Genomic DNA, 27,297 nt, shown 5'->3' on the forward strand with positions numbered 1-27,297 from the left:
GCGCCGACGTGCAAGTAGCTCAGTGCTAACTTCACATTCTCCACTGTCCTCAGTTTCTTCGACTGGAAACTGGCACGGCCACATAAGCGGTCGTAGCATACTGGATTGCGACATGCCCGTGCAGACGCCGCAGACCTACACGTACACGACAGCACCTTTCAGCCTCTCCAACCACAGCAGGTAAGAAGTCAAACTCCCTGATCCTCCGGTATCCTGAGAGCTAAACGCAAGCTTTTAGTGACCTGGGAATGATTACTGTAGATGATGGTTGGCGTTATTGTCACCTCCACATAACTGCAGACAGAGTATGCATTCTTCCATCTTGTAACATGAGAGCCGCGTTCAGCAGTGGGATTAGAGGATCTGTGCACCCAACGCTCTAATCCTCCGAGTTTAAGATTGCTTCTCCCCTTAACTGTCCACCGGGCTGGCTTTCTCGTAGATATGGCACTTCGCAGATTTTTAGCGGTTCCTGGCACAGCACTGATGGCCCGGGAGGCTGCATCTTTTTTCCTGCAAGTTCTTCCTCTTCAGTTTCCTCCTCCCTTCCCTCCTCTTCCTACTCCCCCGACTGTCGAGCGAGGCTGGTGGCCCCCAGAGGGCACAGGCCCAGTCAGGTGCCCCTGTAGCTCCTCGTAAGTAAACAGCCACGGCCGGAGTCTGTGCGTTTGCTGCTTTCCAGACGCCATAGTCTGCTTGTTGTCAGTGTTTTGAAGTGAACTGACTGCTCAGCGTCACGTATGACGAGGTAACTGCATGGCTTCTTGGCACAACACGCCTGCTCTGCTTCTTCCTGGGGTTGGCATATTGTCATCCGGTGGTCACATTCCTCTGTAGTGGGCTTTTTTCTAATGTCTCATGCTGTTTGCCTCCTTCACGGACTATACAGAGGCCCCCTGGCCCTGAAAGCCATGACGTGCCCCAAGTGGGTCTTTAGAGAGGCACACCACACTACGGAGGAGGGAAATTAAATCACCAGCCCCCAAAATCCTAAAAAGAAGGATGAGAGACAACAGTGTGCCCCAAATAGTTGTCAAGGTGATGGTCATCTGTCTTTTGCACATGACGGGGATTGGCTGAATACTCAAAATCCTTTCTTGTTTTGGCAACGGTCAGTGATGTGCGGTCAGGGGCATCATCATTTTTAACATTTTCTTACGTAAAAATGTCTGAATTTGCATATTTCCTGATCAAATGCAGGGCAGAAGCCTAACATGAGGCTGCGGCAAGTTGCTCCACTCCGCTTAATGTCATACGCTGAGGCACGCGGTATGGAAGGTCCTTCTATAGAGAGGAAAAGCCAGCGCCAGTGTTATTTATTTTTTTTACTTTTAGAGTCAGCAACTAGTCAAATGTCATAAAGACATTTTGATGGTCTCCTAAATGAATGAATGAATTTGACTGCCAAGATTATATAATTATATATCCAAGCTCAAAACAAAAGCTAATCTGAAATCTAATGTAAAAGTACCACAAAAGTTTTTCAGTTCATAAAATAAATAAATAAATGAAGGCCTGTCGCGATAACAAATCTTGCTAGACGATAATTGTCCTCCAAATGATTGCCGATGGACGATATTATCCGCGACATTATTTTTGAGACCATTTTTTCATGAATGTAATGCTTATACTGTATATGGCATAATAATGCGAGTACACTGTATCAAGAGCTTTTAGATCAAATAAAAGTGTGCAAAAACATGATGTAAAACAGTACAGTCCCCAAAGTGTATTGATTTGAAAAAAATGATCAGTAGAAAATCAAAACGTAACGCCCATCATGGACACTACAGCATATGTCTGATTTTGAATGAGTGGCACTTTCGTTATTGTCTGAATATTGACAGAAAAAGGAGAAATAACCCGGAAATACAAAAGTTGACATTGTGTGTCAGACGTCAGCTCGTTCACTGTTAGCAACATCGTGTGTCGGACACGCGGTTTACGTTTAATGAGGTGTAGTAATGTCGTGTCGGAGTTTGGTCAAAGTACATATTTTGGATGCAGCAAAACGCGTCTGTCACAAGTGTTGTTGTGTTGCAAAATGACAATGGCTGAAATTGACATCAGATTGTGTTTTATACACAACAGACACCAAGAAAGTATTTAGCACCGTTTCCCCCGTTTATTTGATATGTTTGCAGTATGTTTTCACGTGGCTGTGGCTTCAGACCACCGTGGTCTGTGCGTCGTGACCCCCGAAGTAACTGCACTGTTGCCGGCACCCCTTTTAGGAGAATCACTCACTTGCTTTTGCTTGCTTGTTACTCCTCACAACGCTCACTTGCAGCACTCTGTGTGTGCACTCGCTAGGGCCCCGCCTCCCTCCCACTGGGACAAAGACACAAGGTTCACTCGCTCCGCTCATTCCCCCATAGAACCAACACGCCAAGGTGGTGAGACACATGCACAGAGTGAACCGTCTTGTCATCCAGCCCGCTTGGTAGAGAGAGGGGAGGAAAACAAACACACATGCACACGTCGATATATCGAGGCGGGCAAAATGATAGAGTTCATTTTTATTCATCGCGCAGTTAATTGATTTATGGATTACCGCGACAGGCCTAAAAAAGTGGGGCTAAGAAGTATTTGAAAACAACATTTTTAATGGACGGATGTTAACTCCAAAGGAGTCAGTGCCTCAGCAGCCATGAACCTCACCACACTACCGTGTCAGAGGTGAAAATGTGACCCCTGAGCATTGTCGCAATCGCTAGTTACGTGTGTGTCTGTGTGCTACTCGCTGGTGACAATGTTTGGTCATGAAGTGCCCAGCATGCCAAGAATGTACATGACCGGTCTGTCATTGTCCAGCGTTCGTACTAAAATGACTTCCAGTTTCTTAGCACCGATTTGTATGTAGACATTGTGTGGAGTTGGCCTTTCACACATGCGCCACACAATCACATATTTTGTGTCTGATGACACGAAATGCCCGTGTTTGCCGTGCTTGTGTGACACGTAATCATCTCTTACTCTGGTCTGACGGTGGTGGGTTTTTTTTGTTTGTTTTTTTGGGCTTACTTCAGATCCTACATAGACGTGAACCAAACGCACGCAGGAGTGGACCCCCAAGACCGGATATGCTGGCACGAAGACTCCAAACCAGGAACGATAGTTTAGCTGCCTGTCATTCAGTAATATGACAAGTTGCCACTGTGCCTTATACTGCACTTACCTGTTTTTTCCCCCTGAACAAGGACATCCAAAGAATGAAGGAATTCATATGGACTTATGCCGAGTGTACTGTTCGCTTAAATACAAATGCCAAACGGACTACTACTTATTCATCTCTGTGTCTGGATTGACACAAAGTGCTTATCGGGATGGCACTCGTGCGCTGTCGCTGTACCAGCAGCCGCAGAGTTGCTCTGAAGAGGTGAGTGAACTCTGCAAAGGAGCCTCTGAGGATCAAACCAGTGAGCCACAGCCAACAACTTCTGCCGCTCGCACACGAATGTGTTCATTGCGCCTACAAAGGATCAGACGAGGATCGATCGGACCCCCAATCAAAAATGAAGGAGCTCGATAGGCACGAGTCGGACAAAGATGGCCGGTGAGTGGCCGTCAGATAATCTGCTTTTATTTCGGAATACTTTCAACCACCATGACAGTGCTTCCTGTACTCATTTGTATTCAGTGTGTCGCCGTACTGGTCACGTATCTGTGTTCCTGTCTAACGCCAGTATTACTCCCAAGAAACAGGGTTACTGCCACTGCAACACAAATACTGGAGAGAAGAAACGAACAAGGAAAAAAAACAAACATGGTTACTTCATCCATGCTGGAACTCATGGACGGGTGCTCCCAACTTCTCTCAAGAGAATAAACTGTACATGTCGTTATTGTTAACACACTGGTTGTTGTTGTTTTTTTGTTTTTTAGAGCTTCTTGTGTATTTGAAAAGCATGTAATATATAGTAAATAATGTTAAGCTGGTTCTTAGGAATTTGTATCATTTCATTTGTTTGAATAAAAAGAAATGAGCGTTCGGGTGGAAGTGATTTGTTTGCTTCGTAGGGCGCATCTGGTTTACAAGAACAAAGCTAATCCACTTGAATGGAGGAGGGGTGCAGGATTAGATCTAAGTCCATTAAATTAGTTAATTGAATGTGTGTTCAGGCATTTTAGTTAATGAAACGGTCTTGGAAATAGTACCATTAGTGGAACGACATGCACAAGGAGAGTGCTTTAACCCCTTATGTGTTTACTTTTGCAAAGAGGACCCGTGAAACTGCATTATTGTCTTTCACAAAACTACAGCAAACAACCCGAAGCTCAAAGCTGTGTTTTTATTGTCTGGTATTTTCTCATCCACTGCTGTGTGGCCAGGCTGGTTTCTTGTGTTCTTAAACACTAAAGCCACCAAACCAGTCTTTAAAACCCGTCACACCCACTTCTGGGCAGGGACCACTTCTTCTGTCCTCCCATTGAATGACAAGCTAGTGTTTATTGAACCCAACCCTCCTCCCTCTTGGCAGAAATGTGCTGTACACATGTATGGATCCTCCCCCGTTCATGCTCTCAACCCTTCACCTCATTTCATTCCCTGACCCGCATTTTCTACTGCTGCAAGCGTGAATTGGTTACCACAGTTAAGCAGCCCTGAATGACCACAGGGGAGGTCTCGCGCTATCCCCCGGCTCCCTGGCTTTTACGTGTTTGGCATCCAGCTGTCTCCCGCTTGTCTCTGGGCCTCGGCTGATTCACACCAGCTGCAGGCGTTAGTGGGCGGCTCCAGGCGACACGCCGCTACTCAAAGACCTCTTATCTGCTCAGCAAACGACGGCGCTCAATCAAAGATTCCCCCTTGATGATGTCTTTGATGTCCCTCGTCCTCGCTCACACATTCTAATAGGACTGTCTGTGAGGCGTGTCATTACTACTCCGTACAGTAGATGGCATCCTAACCGTAGTAGTCAAAGGCGCTACTGCGATTTGCTACCATTGCACATGCAAATGGTGCAACAACGCAAATGCCGTGATCAGCCCTCATGCAGGAAGCCGGAGCCTACAGTGGACGTTTTGTTCCAAATGAGACGGCGTCGTACAGTTTGGTGTGCAGAAGACACCTGTCGGGTGCGTGCACGTGCTGGGAGCAGCTGCAGCAGAGAGAACAAGAAGCACCACTGTGCTCGGTCGGACATGATTGTACTTGAGCTTGTTGCCGGCAGCGTTTCACAAGGCCGACGAGGCTGCGGGGGGAGGGTGTGCACGGCAACATGGGTGAAAGCCTTGCAGCGCAAGTCAAAACTGGAGAGACGCTGGGCGGATCCGGTGGCTCACCTGCAGAGCTGCACAGGTCAGGTCGTGCCATGTGGCTTTTCCACACATTTACAGCTCTAGAGATAATTTAGAAATGGTTGGTACTCGAATGGTTCAGGATAGAAAAACTTTGCATCCTCGTCCTCACTTGGCTTTTTTTACACACGTGTCCCCATAACCCTCTCGTTTTCCCTGGGAACCTCCCTTATTTTGCCCTTCTTTCCTGACGGTAGCCACTGACGCGGAGCTCCATTGACGTACGGAAGTGAATTACATGAATCCACACATTGAACAGTGTCAAGGCCCCACACTATCATGCAGAGCAGCCCATTGATTAGCATTGGCCGAGCTAATAAGTCACCCAGAGGGCTCTGTCAGGATCAAACACTCAAGGGGGGCAGTGGGGAATTACTAATGGATTCAGGGTAAGACCTCACACTGATTTGCAGTCTTTCCTTTCAACCGATGACACACGTATTCCATCCATTGTGACTCCCAAACAAAGCAGCTGCTTAAGACATTTATTGCAAAATATCTGACTTTGGCTGGTCTCCATATTATTCTTGTAAATTTACAACCTGGCTGTTATGGCCGCCCTCAGACGCTTCTTTTAACAGTAAATAAAACATACTTGTATCATCACCTCATGATGTTACTCCTCAATTGCGCATGCGCATTTTCTTATTATATCTTGAGGAACAAATCGATGAACTTGCTTTGAAATTAGAAGACAAGGTGACAAACAAGATATTCAAGGATTTATTTGGGGATTTTTTAAAAATGCTTGGAATTTCTTCTTTCCTGGTCAGATTATATCAAAGTTTAGCACAATTTTTCTGTCAAAGTGAAAGAACAAATACTTTTACAAGGTAAAGAGTGGAACACATTCATGACGGACATTATTTCCAGGCTTTCACGTGCTTAAAAAAAATCTGCTGGTCCCGAATCTTGTGGTTGAATACCGTCCTCTAAAGCCTGTCATTTTACAGTACAGTGCAGTCACACCTCAGTTTTTCATCATTGAGTTTTCGTCCAAAACATTTGCCTTGGTTTTTATACAATATTGCACGTAACAAATTAGTCCGTTTGGCCTGCAACTGTATCGTTCTGCGAAATCGAGTCCCCGAACAGAGCAACAGACACGCGGCCTACCATGGGGCCAAAGAAAGCTGCGAGCGCCAGCACCTTGAAACAAGGTAAGAAACACTATTGAATTCCACCTGGCCAGGATGTACGGGAAGTCTGCATCAACGCTAAGTTCCATCCGTTTGTCATTTCTCATTTTCTGTGTTTAAAACTATAATTCTTCTCTATAAAATGTATTTTTTTTGTTAATAGTTTTGGGTGTCTGAAACAGACTCATTGGATTGACATGATCCCCCAACAGCCTCGGTTTTCGTACGTTTCCGTTTTCATTGAGCCTTTTCGGAATGAATGAATGACAAAAACCGAGGTACCACTCTATACAATTATTATTACTACTTAGAATTATTATATAAAACGTGCAGTTACGCATCACGTCTCGTCAAGGCATCCACTTGCTGGAAAATGCTGACTTGTGAGACTAGCTCGCATGTACCTGCAGCACTCCTTCTCCCCTGCAGATGGCGCAGTCAAACCGCTTTTTTTTTAAGTTACCATAAAAAAACAAACAATCAGTTCTGTGCCTTTTAATGAAGTTTCAGTTGAGAGAAATCCGGTAGAGTTGATGTGTGTCTGACAGATTTTCTACCCTGAGGGTCTGCTGCTGCATGCACACCGGGACGGTTCAGACATGCACGGTTTGCGTGTAGATCTTTGGTAAACACGAGTGCCGTCCAATCCCAGTCACTCCTTCATTTTGTCCTCCAGAAAGGTCTGGATCTTCTGAAAGTTATCTTCTTGCTGACCAAGAGTCTCCAGCAAAATTCCCATCGGGGACTTTTTCAGTCCAGCACATTCGATTTTGTTCTCCAGTTTATTCTTCATGTTGCGGAGGCGAAAAGAAGAATGGGCCAGTATCACTGAGAGGGAGAGAGTTAGCCACGTGTTCATTTTTGGCGTGCGCCTGAAAACTGTGTAAGATGATTGTGTGTAACTTACAGGTGAGGGGTAACGTGACTGCCGTCATGAACACCATGACGCTGCCTAGCAAGGATATCAACATGTAGCTGGCCACCATCACCACACCCACAAAGACCGTGGGGTTCTTCCTCTTGAAGTTGTTGATGATGGTTCTGTTCTCGCCGGCCCACACCGAGCTCAGAAAGACTCCCGACACCACAGCTATGGCGGTGAACATCCCCAGCGGGTTCAGGCACCTGCGGGACACCAGAGCAGGACACGTGAAGGCTGCGGGGATAGAAAAGCTGCAGTTTTTTTGTTTTTTGTTTTCCCTGGCGAACCAAGCGGTCGCTGTCGCCACCAAGTGGTAAGAGTGAGTCATTACAACAACATGGCCCTTCGACCGCACGGGTGTCCAAACTTTCATATACTGAAACGTGAAAGAGTTGAACAGCCACTTTGATGTTTGTTAAAGGTGAAAAAGCATATTGTATGAACTTTGGCCTTTTACCCTTTTTTCCCCCATTTTTTGATATTTTTTAATTTTCTAAATAGGTCAACTTTCTTCTTAAACATTCTTTGTACATGTTCTACTCGTAAGAGTATGACTTTATTCTCATGATATTCTAATTTTCATTATATTAAGACTAACAGATAACATCTTTTTCTTTAATATTATGATACTAAAATGATGTTTTTTCTCATAACAAGAGCTTATTCTCGTAAAATTGCAAATGTTTCTCATTACAGTACAACTTTTTTCTCTTAATACTTTATTCAGGTAAAGTTACTACGGTTTATCCCATTTCTGCTGCTGTTATTTTAATGTTAATTTTCCAACTATTAATTTTTCCCTCATTTATTCCGTAATATTTTCACCTTTTTCCCATAATATTACAACTTTTTCCCCAACCTAATTTTCCAAAAATGTCTATTTTGCTTTGTCTGTTTCTCCTAATATTAGGACTTAAAAATAACTTTTTCTTTAACACTTCAACTCTCTGCTACTAAAATGACATTATTTTTCTTCATAATATTCAAGAGTTTATTCTTTAAATTGCAAACATTCTAATGTTTTCTCATTAGAATATAACTTTTTTCTCTTAATATTATGACTTAATTTTGGTAAAATTACAGCTGTTTTTTCCATTTCTGCTGCCGTTTTTTTTTTTTTTTTAATGTTCCAACTATTTCAGCTTTCTAAAATGTCAACTTTCTTTTGTTTAGTTTCTCATATTACAACTTTTTTAAAAGTCTTTTTTCTTTGATATTTCAACTTCATGCGACTAAAATGATGTGACTTTTCCTTGTAATAAGTTATTCTCGTAAAATTCTGACATTTTCTCAACAGATTACAACTTTTTTTCTGTAACATTTGGACTTTATTCTTGTACGATGACAATTCTTCCTTTTTTCTGTTTTTGCATTTCTTTTTTTTTTTTTTTTAGTTTTCTTGTTGAATTGTGTTTTTGGAATGTGCTGTGGGCCGCAGTTTGGACACCCCCGTTTTACAGGGTGCTGTTGCTGCACCTCCAAAACACACAGGAAAACATGAATTCTTCAGGTAGACACCAGAAATATTCACTGGTTCATAGATGAAAACATTACTACTCTACTCTGAAAAAACATTTAAAAATTGAAATTTGGACTGACACACAAAAATGATTTTATTTTTTTAAATACAGCCGTAAGTTTCTGTAAGCGAAGTACATCACGCATCTTCCAGTATGTGCTGTACAATGGAGGCATTTTCCTGGCGGCCAGGCACTGTGGGTTTGTGACTAATCCGCTGTTGGCGTGCCCCGGCTGTCATGTCACCAAAGTTCATGTCGGCGACCTCAGGGAGTCTTAACCTGGAATTTAACTTTCCGAGCCAACAAAGTGAGGAAAATCCTGGCGTGGGCATGCCGTCATGCACTGAAGAATACGTTTGACCATCTTTGGACCTGAATGAACTTGAATGGTGGCGATGGTCCTGCCGTTACATTAGATGCTGGGATCATGCCGTGTGTTCATCACCACACGTTAACGTTGTCAGCAAACCACTTAGTACCCACTCACTGACAGAATATCCAAGACTGAACTTTGACCCAAGCTAGGGATGGATCAATGGGAGGCGACTAAGCAATCTGTGCTATCTGCAGATGAAAATCAATCATCAGCCGTCACACTGAGGCGGGCTTTGTTTAATCAGCTCATTCTTTCATCTGCTTTGTGTTCTTTGGCGTTTGTGAATGACAAGGGCCCGCCAGCCAGTGGGGGGGGGCGTTTATTTTCTGCATGCAACATACAACACCTACAGCAACTTGAGCGATATGGTTCACGCACACGTCTCCTGAGAAAGAAAACCACGTGAAAAACCAACTCGAGAACGATTTCGAGAATAAAGTCGTCTCAGGCAATGCCGGCCGCATCAACTTCCAAATTTTTTCTTAAATTCATAACTTTATTCTCGTAAATTTAGGACATTTTTTATAAATTAATGAAATGTAGGACTTTTTTCTCGTAAATTTACGACTTTATTCTCGAAATCTCAGATTATTTGAATACTCCGTAACAGGCATTGCCTGAGGCAGCTATGAAAAGGTGGGACTTATGTGACCTTTGCAAAGGCAATATTACGACTTTTTCTCATAAATTTACGACTTTTTTTCTCGTAAATGTATAACTTTATTCTCCAAAATTTAATTTTTTTTTTCACTTGTAAATTTACAACTTTCTTCTTGTAAATTTACAACTACACTAGGTTCTCTACTTATGAACATCCGATTTGCGAACATTCGAAGATACGAACGCAAGCTGACTGGTGTATATTTTCATGTGTTTTGCCTTTTGGAACTCCATATTTATACTGTACATGCTTGACCAGTAGAGGGCACTGTGACACTGCTAATGGGACCAACAGGAGAGGAAGACGAGAGAGAGTGGAAGGCTGAATTGTAGCTGTATGATACAACCCAGCAGAGCTGGTAAATAAAGTTATGAAGAGTTACTAGGCCTGCTTATTCTACACCACCCACAGAACACTACCTCTGAGAAGAGTCTAATGACGATGACCATTTGTCCTTTTTTCAATAACTCCTCCTCCTCCTATAATAACAGAATGACCTCATAAGCACCTAGTCTGCCAGAAAATAAGAAGACATAGCAGGAAGGCTCGGTGTTGCCAACTAAGCGACTTTGTCAGTATATTCGGAACAGCAACAAATTGAGTGACTTTTCTGGTCTTATTGAACACTTTTGGAGACTGAAACATGAGAGCACATATTGCTCTGGAGTAAAGCAGCCCCCACATAACAGCACTCACAGGTGGCTCCGTCTTGTTTATGACATTTTTAAAAATCACACACACAAACAGAAGCAACAGAGGAAACTTAATTTGTATTTCTAAACATTTGTTTTGCTTTTCATCACTTTTTGTCTCCCACGGCGTCATTTAAACATAACATATTACAAATTACTTCTACAAGGGCGCATGGTTCACAAACACTCAAAGCCATACATATATACATGTTAGTACTTAACTATTATTAGTACTGTATTTGCAAAATATACACAGAATACTGGTAAAATACAAAAGCACACATCCTGCCTGTATTTATATCCATCCTAATAGGACTCGTTTACTGACTGTTTGCTAATACCTTGAAGGGTTTCTAAGGCAACTGTCACGTTAAAACGACACCAAACTGGATATTTCGTGAAGTATTATTTGATTTTTAGAAGTACAAGCACCACAAACCCACACATTAGTGAATGCCAATGAATGAGCAAATGTCAACAAGTGTCACGTTACTTACCTAACAATAAGGAAAACACCAACAGCTAGTGCCAAATAATTAGTCTGATAGTAGAGCAAGTTGCTGACGACTCTGTTATTCCATTTCGCCATATCTTTTGTGTCTGGTTTGGCGAATCTTTCCCAACCGGGAAAGAAGTCGTCCCATGTTCTGAGCGGTGCCACTTCCACTTTGGCCATTTCACTCCTGCTCTGTTGACTAATCCGACTGACAGGAAGCAGGCGACAGCAAGTCCCGTGACCAGATCTCGCGAGATCATTTGGGTCCTGTAGTCCCCTGCTATTGGTCGGTTGTCACGTGCATAGACAACATATCGAGTGGGTTTGTCCCACTGATCTGTATAATACATCTGGCTAGCTCTTTGACGATGACTTGTGAAGCCACGCGGCCGCCATATTGCCACTCGCAATAAACACTTCTCGGGCAAGCTTTTGCATTCGTGGTGAACTTCTTTTATTAATTCGGATTGGACACAAATTTTGCCTTAAGATGCCTACATGTGCAGCTATTAACTGCACAAATCGCCAGTGCAAAGGCTGTGGACGAACATTTCACGTGTAAGTATGATTGAAATGTAGATTTATGATTGATCATTTAAGGGTTTTGCACTGTCGATCTCTCAGAAATTTTCGATCGTGTAAAATTCCTCTGATTAAATATATGTCCAAAATCGATATGTTTATATAGCTCTATAATAGCTAGTAGGAAATTTACATACTTTTGTTATATCATGATATATGTATTTATTTTCACCTTATTCCTGTGTAGGTTTCCGTTTAGCCGTCGACAGTTGCTGTCATCATGGCTCGTAAACATGAGACGACATAAGTGGACACCAACACGTAAATCAGTCCTTTGTAGTGACCACTTTGAAGCAGCATGTTTTGACAGAACTGGCCAAACAACACGTCTCAAAAAGGATGCACTTCCCACAGTTTTCCATTTTCCAAGGCATTTGCAGAAGGTATGCATTTTACAGTTTCATTTTCTTACTCCTAAGAATTACAAAGGAGACATTTTTCAACTTCAGTATTTTCTGTTGAGAGTTGTTAGTAATGCATTAAACTGAAATAATAACATTTATAACACAGATGTGATATTTTTAAGCTTAATTGTAATGCTTTTGATATTTTTTCATTTTCGTGTTGATATCTCCATTAGCACCATTTTGGGGCCATTTAATTTCAGTGCTGCCATTAATGTATGAAATGTATGAAAGTGGCAAAATTTCCACCCTTTAGCTTTTTTTCTTTCTAGACAACGAAACCCTGCAGAAAACCTCCAAAGGAAAGAAACGATGCTCAACCAACTTTGGATGAGGAGGAGGAAGGAAACAACACAGCCCCCCAAGATTCACCTAGTTCATCTGCCATCCTTTCTATATCAGAAAAGAGCTTATTTCTATTTCATAATACACAAAAAAAATCAGCAAAATGTTAAATGATTTTAAAACTTGTCCAAACTCACTCTCTTTTATGATTCATATTTTGTACAGACGAGAGCATAGTGAATTGTATGAAAGTAAGAATAAAAAGTAAAGGATCATGACCATGGATTTTAGTGGAAAAAAGGGATGGGATATGCAGTTCAAATGAAAATCTCTTTCTAGAGGAGTAAAACTATCATTGCTATAGGGGAGTGCTGAGCCAGGGTGCACAGTAGAATTTTGTCCCAAAGGCAATGAGAATTGGAAGGGAAAAAGTACATTTAATATAGCCAAAAGATAGAGAATAACGTATCAAATGGTTTTTAAGGGACGAGGGTTGCGTTACTTGAAGGAATGGGAGAATCTCCCCGCTTTTTAATGTCAAATATAGATGTTCTGTTAGCCTCTTCATCTGCTTTGTACATTATGTACGCTGTGCCAATGTAGTCGTTATGTGAGTGGTAAGATGGCGTCTCTTTGGCTTCAACGGCTTGCACTCCGCCGTGCGACGTATGAGCTATCCAGATATATTATACAGATCACTGGCTGTGATACGTCAACGTCGCCGCCATATTGGATGTGTTAAGGCTGCGCTGTAAATGAATACAAGTAAAGGTACTTACTTTCATAAAGTGCGTGTGTGTGAATGTATAAACGAGACGACTTAACTTAACTTTCTTTGCAGAAAGGCGCTTTGTGGAAGTAAATACATTTACTTGTATTCGTTTACAGCGCAGCCTTGACACATCCAATGGGGTCGCGACGTTGACATACGACTCAGCGCTCAATGCGGCGTCTAGCTATGTCTATGGTCACGTGCACATAATTGACAATTGCACAAAATATGAAGAAGAAAAGGATATGATTAAGGGGGTGTTTTGGTCAAAGGGACTTGTCAAATAGGACACAGAAACGACAAAAATAATCAGAACGTGTAATTTAAAAACCCGGACTATGGTTGGAGAATGTAAGGGCGTAGAAGCAGCGGAGGGGGCGGCAATTCACCATGAATGGTAGCAACCTCGTCAAAACACAAAAAGAAGAAGAAGGTTGTCACCTGACGTCACAACGCTTCCCATGTTGCTCTGTATCCGAAATGTGATGCGTAGTACGATGAAGTGAGAATGACTTAAAAGCCCTCGCTTCTGATTCAGGTGACATAATTTCGTTCTAACTTACGCGTTTTGTTGCCAAACGTGAGTGGAATAGTGTGACAAGTAGTGTGGGAGTCACGCGGCAGCATGGCTACACTCGCGTGTAGCTAACGAGCTAATAACAAGCAGACTGACAACTCGCTCCATCAACATTTTATGGAATTTTTATTACCAGTAAGTTTTTGTGATATTATTTTTCGCAGATGTGGAGCAGAATATTGAGACCTAGTGTGACCGGTAGGACGCGTGTCTTGTGGAAGAGCCTCTTTACGATGCAGCTAAAGACAAGTGAGTTCCAGGTGTTGTTCACCGATGGACTCAACGAACTTGCAGGTGAGACGCGGGCATGACCCGTGGCGCTGGGCATAATACTCACATAACTTCAGTTAAAACTAATGTCGTTTGGAGACTTATTTGTGTCTCAACACCGCTTGAGATAGTGACCTCTAAAATGAAGCCGTCTCTGATCTTGGCAGAAATCTTTAAGAAGCACGAGTATGAGCTGAGAATAGCTGGAGGTGCAGTACGGGACCTGTTGTCTGGAAAGCAACCTGAGGATGTGGATTTTGCCACCACAGCCACCCCTGAGGAGATGAAGCACATGTTCCAGGCTGCAGGGATCAGGATGATAAACAATAAAGGAGAGAGGCATGGAACTATTACAGCTAGAGTAAGTCTAAGTGGACATACTGTACATTCAAATAAGTGGTTCAGAGGTAATAAACTACTGTATTTGTGTAAGATTGCAGTCATTGTGTCAGTTGAACTCCAAGGTTTATTAAAGGTTATTTCACTGTCTCAAACTCTTGTCCCGCCGACGCCATTAACACAGTGGCATTTTGTGTTTTATGTCAGTCTTGCTTCTGTTCAAGGTTTTATGGGTTTTATTTCTCCATCTTTCACAGCTTCACAACGAAAACTTTGAAGTGACGACGTTGCGGGTGGATGTTCAGACAGACGGTCGTCACGCTGAAGTGGAGTTTACCACCGACTGGCAGAAAGATTCCGAGAGAAGAGACCTCACCATCAACTCAATGTTTTTAGGTCTGTGTATACAGTCGTCCCCCATTTATAGCGGTTAATTGGTTCCCGACTCGACTGCCATAAATGAATTTCCGTCATATAGGATTTGGTGTTAATAATACATGGAATATTTTCAGAGTTGGAGCATCGAAAAGGTGTTTCACTTTTTAAATACGGGTTTTAACATGATTAGAGCCCTATAGACATAAAATAACACCCCTATAGTCGCCTTTCCGCACCTGTTAGTCATTGTTTACAACGGATTGCACAACTATTATGCTAGACGGCCGCTTTAGCGGGCCAACCAGTTAGCCTCAAATGTATTTCTTCTAAACTTAAAGGGTTTCAAACGAGGTGCTGTGTTTTACATTTTTTAAGTCAGGGGTGTCCAAACCACGGCCCAGAGTCCATTTACAGCGCACGGCTGTTGGGTTTTTTTTGGCCCTCAGCACATTCTAAAAATGCAATTAAACAAGAATACATAAAGAGAAAAAAACACCAGCAAAAATGGAAAAAGAAAAATGTTATGAGGGGAAAAAAAGAGAAAATATTAGGAAAATAAAGTCATAATTTTAAGAAGAAAAAATAGCCTTAATTTGAAATATTAAAGACTAAAAAGATTTTTTTTTAAATCATCTTAAGAGGAACAAAGACACAAAAGAAATTTAGATTGTGTAAAAGTTACAATATTCCAATAATGTCAAAAATGTTATGAGAATAATGACATAATATTAAGAAAAAATATCAGGTGAAAGTTGAAATATTTGTCAAAAAATAAAATAAAAACAGCAAAAATTGAAAAAACGAGCAAAAAAGCATAACATAAGGGGGGAAATATATATATATATATATATATATATATATATATATATATATATATATATATATATATATATATATATATATATATATATATATAAAATATCCTTAGCACCGATAACACAAAGCTGAGAGTCCCAGGTTTAAAAAAATATAAAAGTGGCCCCGCATCCTTTTGATTTTTCAACAAGCAGCCCTCAGTGGGAAAAATGTGGACACCCCTGATTTAAGAAGTACCGAAAAGTCCTATTTATTGACTTGGTTTTCTGACTTTGTCATCTGTGTAGGTCTTGACGGCACATTATATGACTATTTCAAAGGATACGACGACCTACAGAACCGAAAGGTTCGGTTTGTTGGCAGTGCAGAACAACGGATGCAAGAAGACTATTTGAGAATACTGCGTTATTTTAGGTGAGCTGGGTCTTCGTCATTCACTCACTCGAGGGGTTTGCTTGCTCGTGTTTAAATAATAGCCGGGGGGGAAAAAATGGGTCGGTGTAAATTCCCAACAGGTTCTATGGAAAGGTGGCTCTGAAAGCCGACGAGCACGAGCCTGAGACACTGGAGGCCATTCGAGCAAATGGCAGCGGGCTTGCAGGGATATCGGGAGAAAGAATTTGGGTCGAGCTGAAAAAGATTGTGGTTGGCAACCATGCTGCTCAGCTGCTGGAGATGATGTACAGCTTGGGGCTGGCACGTTACATTGGTGAGACTAATACTCTACTACTACTATTCTACTATTAATATTCGTCTACGTTTACTAAATGATTTATTTAGCATTTCGTGTAAATAGACCCATTAGCGACAGTGTTTCCCGTGCATATCTTTTATTTGTGGTGGCCCGCCTCAAATACATTTGGGCCGCTACAGATAGATGTGGTGCAAACTTATGTTATTATTTAAGCTTTGGCGCTACCTGTTTGCCCACACTCAAAAACACATTATAATGGGACTTGTTACAACTCTGCACCGTAGATGGCACCGTAACTCTGCTACTTGACACTCCTCACATGTACGTGCCACAAGTGACTCGGTGGCACATAACACACCTGTTCATCAGTGTAATGAGATATTACTGCCAATTCCGGTGTAGAAGCATAGATCACAGTAGCCTAGCAGAAAAGTCATTCATTGCCGTCCTCTTGGGAACTAAAACCACAAAAGTCTTCCTCTTCCGTGTCAGAATAAAACAGCATCATAATTCCTTCGTCACACACGTCGTTGGTCTCTCTCTCTCTCTCTCTCTCTCTCTCTCTCTCTCTCTCTCTCTCTCTCGGATTGTTAAGTCACACTTTTAAAAAGTCATTTAGCGTGTAGGCTACCCCATGAACATGACAGCTGCTTGTAGTTTGCCTGTGGGACAAACTAGCAAGCTGCCTAGAGAGAGGCAGCGATAGCCAGGAGAAATGTGTAAACAAAGATGCCAGAAGGTCGAGTGAGATTGAAATGTGAGCGATCACACACGCTGGCATTGATAGACTTGGATAGACTTGTGACAAGCTGTCGTCAGTTGACTCCACATTTTATGGACTGTTTTTCATTCTCTCGATACTAAGAAGCAAAGTGCGTTCCTCGTCAACGCGAGACGAGTCACGTATGTTTATGTGGTCGCATGTGTGCAAGTGCCAACAGGGCAGACATGCGATTCCGGTGCATGTTTATCAAACTAAAGTATAGCGGAATTTTTAAATTAGATTTTAAATTGTTTTCAAACTAATTGTGGTCAATATATGTGTAAATACTGTAGTAAGCTACAGTATATACAGTATGAATCTATATAGCATATACAGTGTATGCATTCACAATATATTACTTAACTTTTTCAAATTTAAAAACAAAAACAAATTTTTTTAAGGTGTGGCAGCTTTTATTTTACCGCGGCGGTGCGTGACAATCAATTACATATAGCGGAAACCCTGCAGATCTTTTATGGCCCATCCTAGGCTGAAAACATGGTTCTATAAAGTAGATGCTATTGTCTCACCCAGAAAGCTTCTCCTCTGTCGATTAAGTGATTGGGTGATTGAATAAAACGTTTACCGTGGCCCTAAATCCCTCATGGAAGCTGCTCGATGGTGTCTTTTGAAAGCACAACCACCAAGCAGGGTAATCAATTCTCAAGAGATGAAGTGGATGGAGTAGTTTCAATGCCCCCGTGTTAATGTGGGCCTGAAAACTTTGTAAACGCCATACTTTTAGCAGAGGACATCTGCTGGAGGTGCTACATTTGTTTTTAGCGCTTCGTGGGCTCATTTTAGGATTCTCCGAACATTCTCAAAGCAAAAAGAGGCCTCTGCCATTTGTTAAAGAAAACAGTTGCTCCCTGTCTGTCCTCAGGTTTACCTCCTGATGGCAACGTCGAGGAGATGAAGCGCGTTTGGCAGAATGCCAAAGGCCGCTCTCCCAAACCCATGACCATCCTTGCAGCTCTCTGCTGCTGCCCGGAGGAGGTGGACAGGATGGACATCCGACTGAAGGTCTCCAAGGAGGAGAAGACACTGGCTCAGTTCCTGGTCCGATACAGACGAGAACTTTGCAAGAATGATGATGAGCCAGACAGTCTCAAACCCTTCACTGACTTCATCATAGACGTAAGTTTGGATCATCTTGAAGCGGAACAGTAGTGCAGCTGCAATTACAATACATTAGCTTGGATATTAATCATTTATCAGTTTTACATTAAAGGGATAGTTGGGATTTTTTTTTTTTTGACATGAAGTTGCATGACATCCCCATCAGCAGTGTAGTACATCAACAGTGACTTACCCCCCACTTGGTACCCTAAGTCCAGTTCTGGTCGGATTTTGGTCGTTCCAGGTAGTCGCTGGGGTTTACACAAGTAAGGAGTTTGGCTTCTCAAAAAAGTAATACATTTGCAACACAAAAATGCCCCCTCAAACAAATCAGACCTCACAAATAGATCGCCGTTATATTTGTCTCCTGCCGTATCCCTGCGCACTGTCGCCTGTGCGTTCTTGCGTATGTGATGAAGACGCTCGCATCTTCTAAACTGAAGACAAATACATCTGGTAAATAAAAATGAGGCAACCTAAGTCATGTCAAAAGTTAAAAAAGGAAAAGCTGAGAGTCTGCAAGGATATACTGGACATGGACTGAAATGACAAGACAGCAGATTTGTATTTAGGACATTACGACCACAAAGCAAATGGTGCTTCAACAAAGTTAAAAAAAAACAAAAACAATTATGAGGTGATTATGAGAGATATTTATTTATTTAAGTGGTTTTAGAGTTATTTATTCCAGTCTTTTTGTCCTTTAAATCAGAAACTACACGGTACATACAGCAAACAGAACATCAAGGCCGTGATTGGTTGGCGTGCAGTACATTATGTCTTGGGTGTATGCGACTCGGGTAAACAGTCTCCTGCAATTTTCAGATCAATATTTGCAGTAAAAATTACTCTTGTAATGCATCGATTAGTTCCATCTGCAATAACACTCCCCTTCTCTCTTTTTTAATTACCTTCATTCGCTCACAACGGGAAGCTTAATAGTTGACAAGAGTTGCATTTGTATTTATTTATTTAAAATAGGGACACTACATATTTAAGAACATACACACAATATGAAAATATGTCCCATTCTAGCCAAACAGGACAGGTTGATGCTTAAACACAGTAAAGCACAGAAAAACACTTTGAACACAGTAAAATACAATGAAACACTTAAAACAACACATGTTGGATTGTAAACAGCTACAGTGGTGTGAAAAAGTGTTTGCCTCCTTCCTGATTTATTTTTTTGCATGTTTGTCACACTTAAATATTTCACATCACCAAATAAATTTAAATATTAGTCAGGGACAACACAACTCAACACAAAATGCACTTTTTATTATGAAGGGATAAAAAAAACATCCAAAGCTACATGTCCCTGTGTGAAAAAGTGATGGCCCCCTAAAGCTAATAAGTGGTTGGCCCCCCTTAGCAGCAACAACTGCAATCAAGCGTTTGTGATAACTTGCAATGAGTCTCTTCCAGCGCTGGGGAGGAATTTAGCACAATTGTTGTCATTCAGCCACATTGGAGGCTTTTCCTTTTGAAGGTCATGCCACAGCATCTCAATAGGATTCAGGTCAGGACTTGGACTAGACCACTCCAAAGTCTTCAGCCATTCAGAGGTGGACTTGCTGGTGTGTTTTGGATCATTGTCCTGCTGCAGAACCCAAGTTGCTTTCAGCTTGAGGTCACCAACATTCTCCTTCAGCACAATTCATGCTTCCATTCATCACAGCAAGTCTTCCAGGTCCTGAAGCAGACCATCACACTACCACCACCATATTTTATTGTTGCTATGATGTGCTTTTTCTGAAATGCCAGATGTAATGGGACACACACTTTCCAAAAAGTTCAACTTTTGAGTATTTTCCCAAAGGTCTTAGGGATCATCAGGATGTTTTCTGTCAAAATTGAGACAAGCCTTAATGTTATTTTTGTTCAGCAGTGGATTTGTTCATTGGAACTCTGCCATGCAGGCCGTGTTTTTGCCCAGTGACTTTCTTACGGTGGAGTCATGAACACTGACCTTAACTGAGGCAAGTCAAGCCTGCAGTTCTTTGGATGTTGTTGTGGGGTCTTTTGTGACCTCTCAGATGAGTCGTGGTTGCGCTCTTGGGGTCATTTTGGTTGGCCGGTCACTCCTGGGAAGGTTCACCATTGTTACATGTTTTGGCCATTTGTGGATAATGGCTCTCATTGTAGTTTGCTGGAGTGTTAAAACTTTAGAAACGGCTTTATAACCTTTTCCACGCTGATAGATGTCAAGTCATCTCGGTTAAGTATGTTTTAACGGGGAGTCGATCAAGTTTTTCACACAGGGCCATGTAGGCTTGGATTTTTTCCTCCCTTAACAATAAAACGTTCATTTAAAAACTGCATTTTGTGTTCAGTCGTGCTGTCGTTGACTAATTTTTAAATTTGTTCGATGATCTGAAACATTTAAGTGTGACAAACATGCAAAAAATAAGAAATCAGGAAGTGGGCAAACACTTTTTCACACCACTGTACATGACATTTTGATTTGTCAGTATGCTGGATTTTTTTCTTTGAACATGTTCTCTGGCAGGTCTGATGTAAATATTCTGTACATAGTTTGTTTGTCTGCTGATTGATGAAATGATAGATTACATGGGTGGTCTGTATAATGAGTAAACTAATAAAAACAGACCCTAAATATGTCTGGATCAATAACTAGAATGAGTTATTCCCGATATATGATAAACTATTTTGTGAAACAAAAGGCTTTAGGTGTTTGCTTTCCTATCATTAAATTGTGATAAAATAATCGGTAAGATGTCTTGTCAGAAAGTGGTGTTTATCTTATTTTGTTGTTTAACATGTTGAGTGCATTTCATGGCTTCTTAAAGAACATGTCACTGTTTTTGTCAGAGTCGGGAGCTGGATACTCAGAGTAAATTGTGTGAGCTGCTGAAGTATCAAGGTGAGTACAAGCTGCTGTCTGAGCTCAGCAGGTGGGCCATCCCTCGCTTCCCCATCAGCGGACACGATCTCAGGAAAATGGGCCTCCTCTCAGGCAAGGAGATAGGCGCCACTTTACAGAAGCTCCGCGACATCTGGAAGAAAAGTCATTATCAGATGGACAAAGACGAACTCCTCAGTTATGTTAAGTCCTAATGGGCTGCTGCACTTGTCAGAACCAGTGTGTGTGTGTGTGTGTGTGTGTGTGTGTGTGTGTGTGTGTGTGTGTGTGCACGTGTGACCAAGAATAGGAGCCACAGCTTTGTTAAATCAAGCTTGTAATAGCGCTGCTCGCGCTTGTATCGATGGAATTGACTCGTGTATAATGCCAACCATCATTGACAGAGACATGCACGCCCGCTGATGAATGCAATTTCATTTTAATTTCATAAATTGCACCACGGTGTCAGTGTTGTACATCGCATGTGGCCATGAAAAGGCGGAAAATGCACTAAATTCACAGTCGGACATAAAAATATCTGTTACTGACACTCCATTTCATTTATCAGCGTCTTTGTCATTTAGTCCAATACCTGGAATAAGTTGAAAACATTAGATACTTTATCTCCAAGAGAAATTCACATTTCCAGCAGCTCTGTAAAAGTGTCCTAATAAACCTGATCACATAAAAATAAAACAAAGCAAAATAGATGAGTTAAGAAAAATAAGAAAATAGGATAAGAGAAAATAAATACATAACAATTTCAATGATACGTAATAAATAATGACACATAATAATAATACATAAGTCTATTCCTGTGGGGGAGGAGTGATCTGCTCATTCTATCAGTGGAGCAGGACAGTGATAGTAATCCGCCACTGAAACTGATCTTCTGTGGGGGGATGATGCTGTGCTTGCATGATGCTGGTTGTCCATGATGGAAAGGAGCCTCCTCCGCGTCCTTTGCCCTGCCACAGATGCCAGGCTGTCCAGCTCGGTGCCAGTGACCGAGCCTTTCTGTTGTGTCAATGCTCAGTTCAGTTTCTATCACAAAGTGAATCTTGTCCTCCAGGATGTTTGCCCAACAGTGGCAAATGCATCTGCATTATCCAGGTTATTTACAAAATGAAAATTGATAGTACATAATATCATCACCGCAATGTTGAATCTGAAGCCTCTTTAACACAACAATCTTGCAAAATTGCCATCAAAGCACTAACAAAAGACCTGGCGTTCATCCACCTTTGCCTTTTAGGCAGAACCCAGTGAGTTCCCTTACTTGCAAGTGTCCTGCATCTGCTATGGGTCTGATACAACATTGGAAGGCAGGAAATTGCTAGGATTTTCCAACATAAGTCGGGGAAGGCTTGCTTTTATACAGGCAGTGTAAAATGGGCTTTGAATAATGCTATTTAGGCTGTTATGTGTATGCTGATTTTCAATCGAGATCAAAAACGTATGGGCACACTTCAAATAGATTTGTGGAAAAAAGTATCAATCCGATACTGATACTATCGGTATTTGGGTCGAGCTGAGGAAAGGCAGTGAAGGAGACTGAAGTCTGCCAAATGCTTTCCAAATAACCAATTCATTGCCGATGTAGTGTTGGTGCAACAAAATAAACCTAAAACAACCTGGGGGCTAATCTCCCCCTGTCTTGTGTGATGAAACGTATAGATTCCCTTACATGGTGAATTGCCCCTTTGGAAGGTTTGCTCCTCCTCCCGTAAAGATGACATAAAACAGGCTGCGTCCTCCCCCACCACCGCTTCCCCTGGAGATGCTCAACACACTAGTGCGCTTTTTCTTCTAGTTTGTATGGATGACGTCAACACTCACCTGTAATGTGCCGCTATGGAGCGCTTGAGTGACAACCTTACGAGTAACACCTCTCAGGCCGATGTGCACCCTGAGGACGATCCGCGGGACGAGCGCTTGGCGCAGGTGGAGGTCGCTCTCCTCTCCGTCATCTTCACCACGGCCGGGATCCTCAACTTTGGGCTCTTGCTGATGCTGTGGAAGAGGAGGAAGCAGCTCTCCAGGATGCGCGTCTTCGTCTTCCACCTGTGCGTCGCCGATTTGGTGGTGACGTTTTTCCAAGTTTGTCCGCAGCTGATGTGGGACATCACGGACCGCTTCGTGGGTCCAGACGTGTTGTGTCGCGCAGTAAAGTACCTGCAGGTGGTTGGCATGTTCGCCTCCACGTACATGATCGTAGTGATGACCATCGATCGTTATCAAGCCATCTGCCACCCTATGGTCACCTTCCAGAGGCACAGGGCGCGCTGGAACGCTCCTGTGTGCGCCGCCTGGTGCACCTCCTTGCTGGGTGGCATCCCGCAGGTGTTCATCTTCTCCCGCGTCGAGGTAGCCCCCGGGGTGTACGATTGTTGGGCCAGGTTCATCCCGCCTTGGGGCTTGAGAGCCTACGTGACGTGGACCTCTCTGGTCATCTACGTCTTGCCGGTTCTCGCTGTGATCGTGTGCCAAGTGCGCATTTGTCGCGCCGTCTACTCCAACCTGCACTTCAAGTCGCACCATGCCCGGGGGCAATCGGCCAGTAGGGCCTGCAGCGGGGCGGGAATGTCCAAAGCCAGGGCGAAGACGGTGAAGATGACCTTGGTCATTGTGCTCACCTACATCATCTGCTGGACGCCTTTCTTCACCGTGCAGCTGTGGTCCGTGTGGGACCAGGAGGCACCCGTGCAAAGTAAGAACCATAAGCACTAAGAGTCGGTCAAAATAAATAAGTTTGCAAATGCAAATTATCTTCTGTTGCTTCTTTTTGTGATTTCTTTTAATGTTATAAGCAAGACGGAGCCGCCTGTGAGTGCTTTTAGATACCATATGAATCTACAATAAGATGCTTTTTTTAAAAACAGAGTGGGGTCTGAATACTTGCTAAATATAAAGTCACTAAGTTGGCAACGCTGATCCCTCCTGCTACATCGTCTTCTTCTCCAGCAGACCAGGTGTGTTAGGAAGCAGAGTTACAACGACAAGCTCTATTATGTATTTATGAGTGAGGGCAAACGGCCACAAATTTATTTGTGGCCGTTCAAATGCACTTGTGGCGGGCCTCCGGAAATAGATGTATTTGTGGGAAACACTGGAGTTGTTAAAGGTGGAAAAAGGGAATTTTCCTATCGTGCAGTGACCAGTACAGTACGCAGAAGTGCACGTGATCTATCAATTTTGTTAATAAATGTCCATATTCAGTCTTGCCAGTCATCCTTTCATCTCATCATGTGCTTCCAGCTGCAACCTTCACCATCCTGATGCTGCTGGCCAGTCTGAACAGCTGTGCAAACCCTTGCATCTACCTGATGTTCAGCGGCAAGTTCCCCAGGAGGCTTGCGGACGTGGTGTGCCGAGGCAGGGCTAATCTGCAGGAGTCGATGCAAGAGGAAGCCACTGTGGTCAGCTCCCTGTTCACCAACCTCAAGAACCAGTCAGAAGCGAAACATTTACCCGCCCTGAGACCGCTTCATGGCGTCATAACGGGGACAGGGCAGGAGACGTCTTAACCCACAAGACTGTGGATGTCCTTGAGTCATTCCTTTCCAGCAGGGGTGTCTGCACTTTTTCCAGCGGCACCACTTTGGAATTTTTACATTTGTAAAAAGGCTGTGCTATTAATAGTCATTACCAACATTTCACTCTTTTCTCTTTACATGATGCCTTTTTTGTTCTATCTGCAATGTGCCACGGGTTCATTAAAATGAGCCGTCTGCCACAAATGGCCCCTGCGACGCACTTTGGACACCTGCATTCTAATAATGTGTGATACAGTATCACTGATTTCCTTTCCGATTCGATGCTGAGTAAAAATTCAGAATGGTATCGGTATTACCAATGTGATATCGATACTTTCTGTCGGGTAAATTAAAAAAAGTAGTGTATTTCAAATCTAAAATTGTATTTTAAACAAAAAAGAAAAGTAAAATAAAACAATAAAACCATTCAAATAAAAGAGGAATTATTAGGAACCACTATAAAAATGAAAACTAATTCACATAAGATGCCATTTACGGTCCGCTGTCGGCCGCTGAGCTGACGCATTATACACGTTCCCGCGGAAGAAGAAGTAGTCCCAACAACCGCCTATTTAGACAAGATCTCAATAATGTACTTTCCGCTGTGTTCCTCTTTATTATATACATACATGACTGAAGTGACAAAGAATAGATATTTTGATTTGGAGAATGGAGTTAAGAGCATAAATCGCTGGTATAGGAGGTATTGATATTTCAGTATCAATCCGCACGTCACTGCTGCATTCCCCAAGCTAGCTCATTCCCTAAACGCGGTTTTAAACTCATTTATCAATTTTAATGCTATAACGACGTGTCAAATATTACAATTCTACTGTTATTTATATATTTCTTGAATTAATTCATATAAAATAAGCTACCATAATGTGGGTTTTAGCCATAAAATTACTATGAAAAGCCTGACGTCACGTGACGGATATGCAACACAGCAAAAACGTCAGTAAGCCACTCAGTCACTGTTTCAATTATTTAAAATAAATATGTATTATTTGGTTCAGTTCAAAGTACATTTGCGGTCTTAAGCACAACAAACCTGTGGAGCTTTTGAAATAAGGATGCATTACCCAATGTAACAAACATGGAACATCACTTAAACACCACTTTTTAAATAAAGCATGTGTTCCACGTGGATGAGAGGCTGAAACGATGAAACACTTTGCAGTTTTGACCTGAGAACGTTTCGGAGTGGACAGCCCCGTAGTCTGGGGAGGTTCTTTGGGGGTTGGAGGAACTTTGCCATCGAGAAGCAGACTTACGTCTCGCCAACAACAAAATGCAATGAAATAAAATCCAGTTATGCAGTTACAAATACAGTTTTTGCAAAGATACAGTCATAATCAGTTCAGCTCAGTCATGAGTGGTTGTTTTGGATCGCTAGCGACGTTAATTATTGTGGTTGTTTTGTGCCACGTGGTGTAGGTAAAATCGTAGTGCTTTTTAAAGATCTCCCTAAATGGATGTCATTTGTGCAGGCGTAATGTGTCGTTATCATTACGTCAACGAGACACAGCACATCAGTCACTCAAAAGGATGGCTTCCATGATTGGATGATTATTTTCACCCCACCGGCAGCTTACTGATTGATTTATATTGTCACTTGGCAAATTCATGTTTTCCTACATATTTTTGTGACATCTGTGACACAGTACATCGTTTGAGTGATTGTTCGGACATTTCCTTCAGCCTCAGGTCAGAGTGAAATATTCCCGTGTGTGATTTTGCTCCGTTATGGTAAGTAATCGTGTCGATTGTTTTTCTCGAGTGCAAATGTGTGGTGTCTTGTTCATATGTTGTACAATCACCTGTTGAAAAGTTCCATTCCTTCCGTCATTGCCTCTTCATGTGAAGTACTGAAGTAAACAGCAGCTTAATGGTTGTTTTCAAATATGTTGGTTATGATGGTCACCAATAAATCTTGTGTGCATAAACAAGCCTGAAATGCACTCCTTATTGTCACCACAATCAGTCAAGCGGAACCAAGAAATCTGTCCACTTGTCTTCAGCCTGATTTGGAGGGAAATCAGGAGGCTGAGCCCTTTTTCCAAATGCACCCGTATTTCTTAGGAATTTTCGAAAATGAAAATGTTGCGTTTCTTTTTTCCTTGAGTGTATGTTCCCACCCTCACCTACGGTCATGAGCTTTGGGTCATGACCGAAAGAACAAGATCAAGCGGGTGAAATGAGTTTCCTCCGTAGGGTGGCTGCACTCACCCTAAGAGATCGGGTGAGGAGCTCGCTCATCCGGGAGGGGCTCAGAGTAGAGCCGCTGCTCCTTCGCATGGAGAGGAGCCAGTTGAGGTGTCTCGGGCTTGGCCAGCTTGGAGGAGGCCCCGGGGCCGGCTGAGGATACGCTTGGAGGGGTTATGTCTCACAGCTGGCCTGGGAACGCCCTGGTGTCCTCCCGGGAGAACTAAGAGGTGGCCGGGGACCGGGAAGTCTGGAAGACTGCTGCCCCCGCAACCCGGAACCGGATGTTGAAGAAAATGGAAGGATGGAGGCACGTCCGACCAGTAGGAGGCCTCGGAAGACCCAGGACACATTGGAGAGACTATGTCTCTCAACCGGCCTGGGAATGCCTCAGGATCCGCCGGGAGGAGCTGGACGAAGTGGCCGGGGACCTCGGATAAGTGGTAGAAGATGGATGGATGGATGGTTAGCACATCACTGATTACTATTTATCCCGGCTATGCCTTTCCCATGATGTCAGCCTATAACGATATGAAATGTGTTAAGCATGTTGCTTCATCAATGCACCTCTCAGTGGCCTTTAT

General features: G+C 42.6%; 4 protein-coding genes across 8 annotated transcripts in view; 3 read left to right on the forward strand and 1 right to left on the reverse strand.

Annotated features, from left to right (window-relative positions):
- The window catches only part of frmd4ba (FERM domain containing 4Ba), a 67,237-nt gene extending 62,357 nt beyond the window's left edge, over positions 1–4,880 (forward strand). Inside the window, exons 22-24 of one of the 4 annotated variants that reach the window (XM_054783565.1) lie at positions 54–180; positions 443–635; positions 3,030–4,877. In XM_054783565.1, the coding sequence (XP_054639540.1) occupies positions 54–180; positions 443–629 (314 nt within the window). In that variant the 3' untranslated portion in view covers positions 630–635; positions 3,030–4,877. Of the gene's footprint in view, positions 1–53; positions 181–442; positions 636–3,029 lie in introns of all 4 variants that reach the window. The other 3 variants (XM_054783563.1, XM_054783566.1, XM_054783564.1) reach the window with 3 other exon arrangements.
- Positions 4,881–5,839: 959 nt separating this feature from the next.
- LOC129185908 (PRA1 family protein 3-like) lies at positions 5,840–11,323 on the reverse strand. The gene is made up of 3 exons (XM_054783567.1): positions 11,109–11,323; positions 7,348–7,565; positions 5,840–7,268 (listed from the first exon to the last, which is right to left on the reverse strand). The coding sequence occupies exons 1-3, from the start codon at positions 11,285–11,287 to the stop codon at positions 7,093–7,095; spliced, it is 573 nt and encodes a 190-aa protein (XP_054639542.1). The 5' UTR covers positions 11,288–11,323; the 3' UTR covers positions 5,840–7,092.
- Positions 11,324–13,227: 1,904 nt separating this feature from the next.
- On the forward strand, positions 13,228–21,511 carry trnt1 (tRNA nucleotidyl transferase, CCA-adding, 1). Of its 2 annotated transcripts, XM_054785146.1 has the most exons (8): positions 13,229–13,688; positions 13,892–14,021; positions 14,165–14,358; positions 14,594–14,732; positions 15,818–15,944; positions 16,046–16,239; positions 17,871–18,124; positions 20,942–21,510. In XM_054785146.1, exons 2-8 carry the CDS (start codon positions 13,892–13,894, stop codon positions 21,185–21,187), a joined length of 1,284 nt encoding a protein of 427 aa, XP_054641121.1. In that variant the 5' UTR covers positions 13,229–13,688; the 3' UTR covers positions 21,188–21,510. The 2 variants fall into 2 exon arrangements, with proteins under 2 accessions (XP_054641120.1, XP_054641121.1); XM_054785145.1 differs by having other exon boundaries at positions 13,228–14,021; positions 20,942–21,511.
- Positions 21,512–21,703: 192 nt separating this feature from the next.
- Positions 21,704–26,441, forward strand: avpr2b.1 (arginine vasopressin receptor 2b, tandem duplicate, 1). Its single transcript, XM_054785147.1, has 2 exons — positions 21,704–23,682; positions 24,231–26,441. The coding sequence occupies exons 1-2, from the start codon at positions 22,827–22,829 to the stop codon at positions 24,497–24,499; spliced, it is 1,125 nt and encodes a 374-aa protein (XP_054641122.1). The 5' UTR covers positions 21,704–22,826; the 3' UTR covers positions 24,500–26,441.
- The last annotated feature ends 856 nt before the right edge of the window (positions 26,442–27,297 follow it).

The sequence above is a fragment of the Dunckerocampus dactyliophorus genome, chromosome 8, assembly GCF_027744805.1.
Source record: "Dunckerocampus dactyliophorus isolate RoL2022-P2 chromosome 8, RoL_Ddac_1.1, whole genome shotgun sequence".
In the NCBI taxonomy this organism is placed as follows: Eukaryota; Metazoa; Chordata; class Actinopteri; order Syngnathiformes; family Syngnathidae; genus Dunckerocampus; species Dunckerocampus dactyliophorus.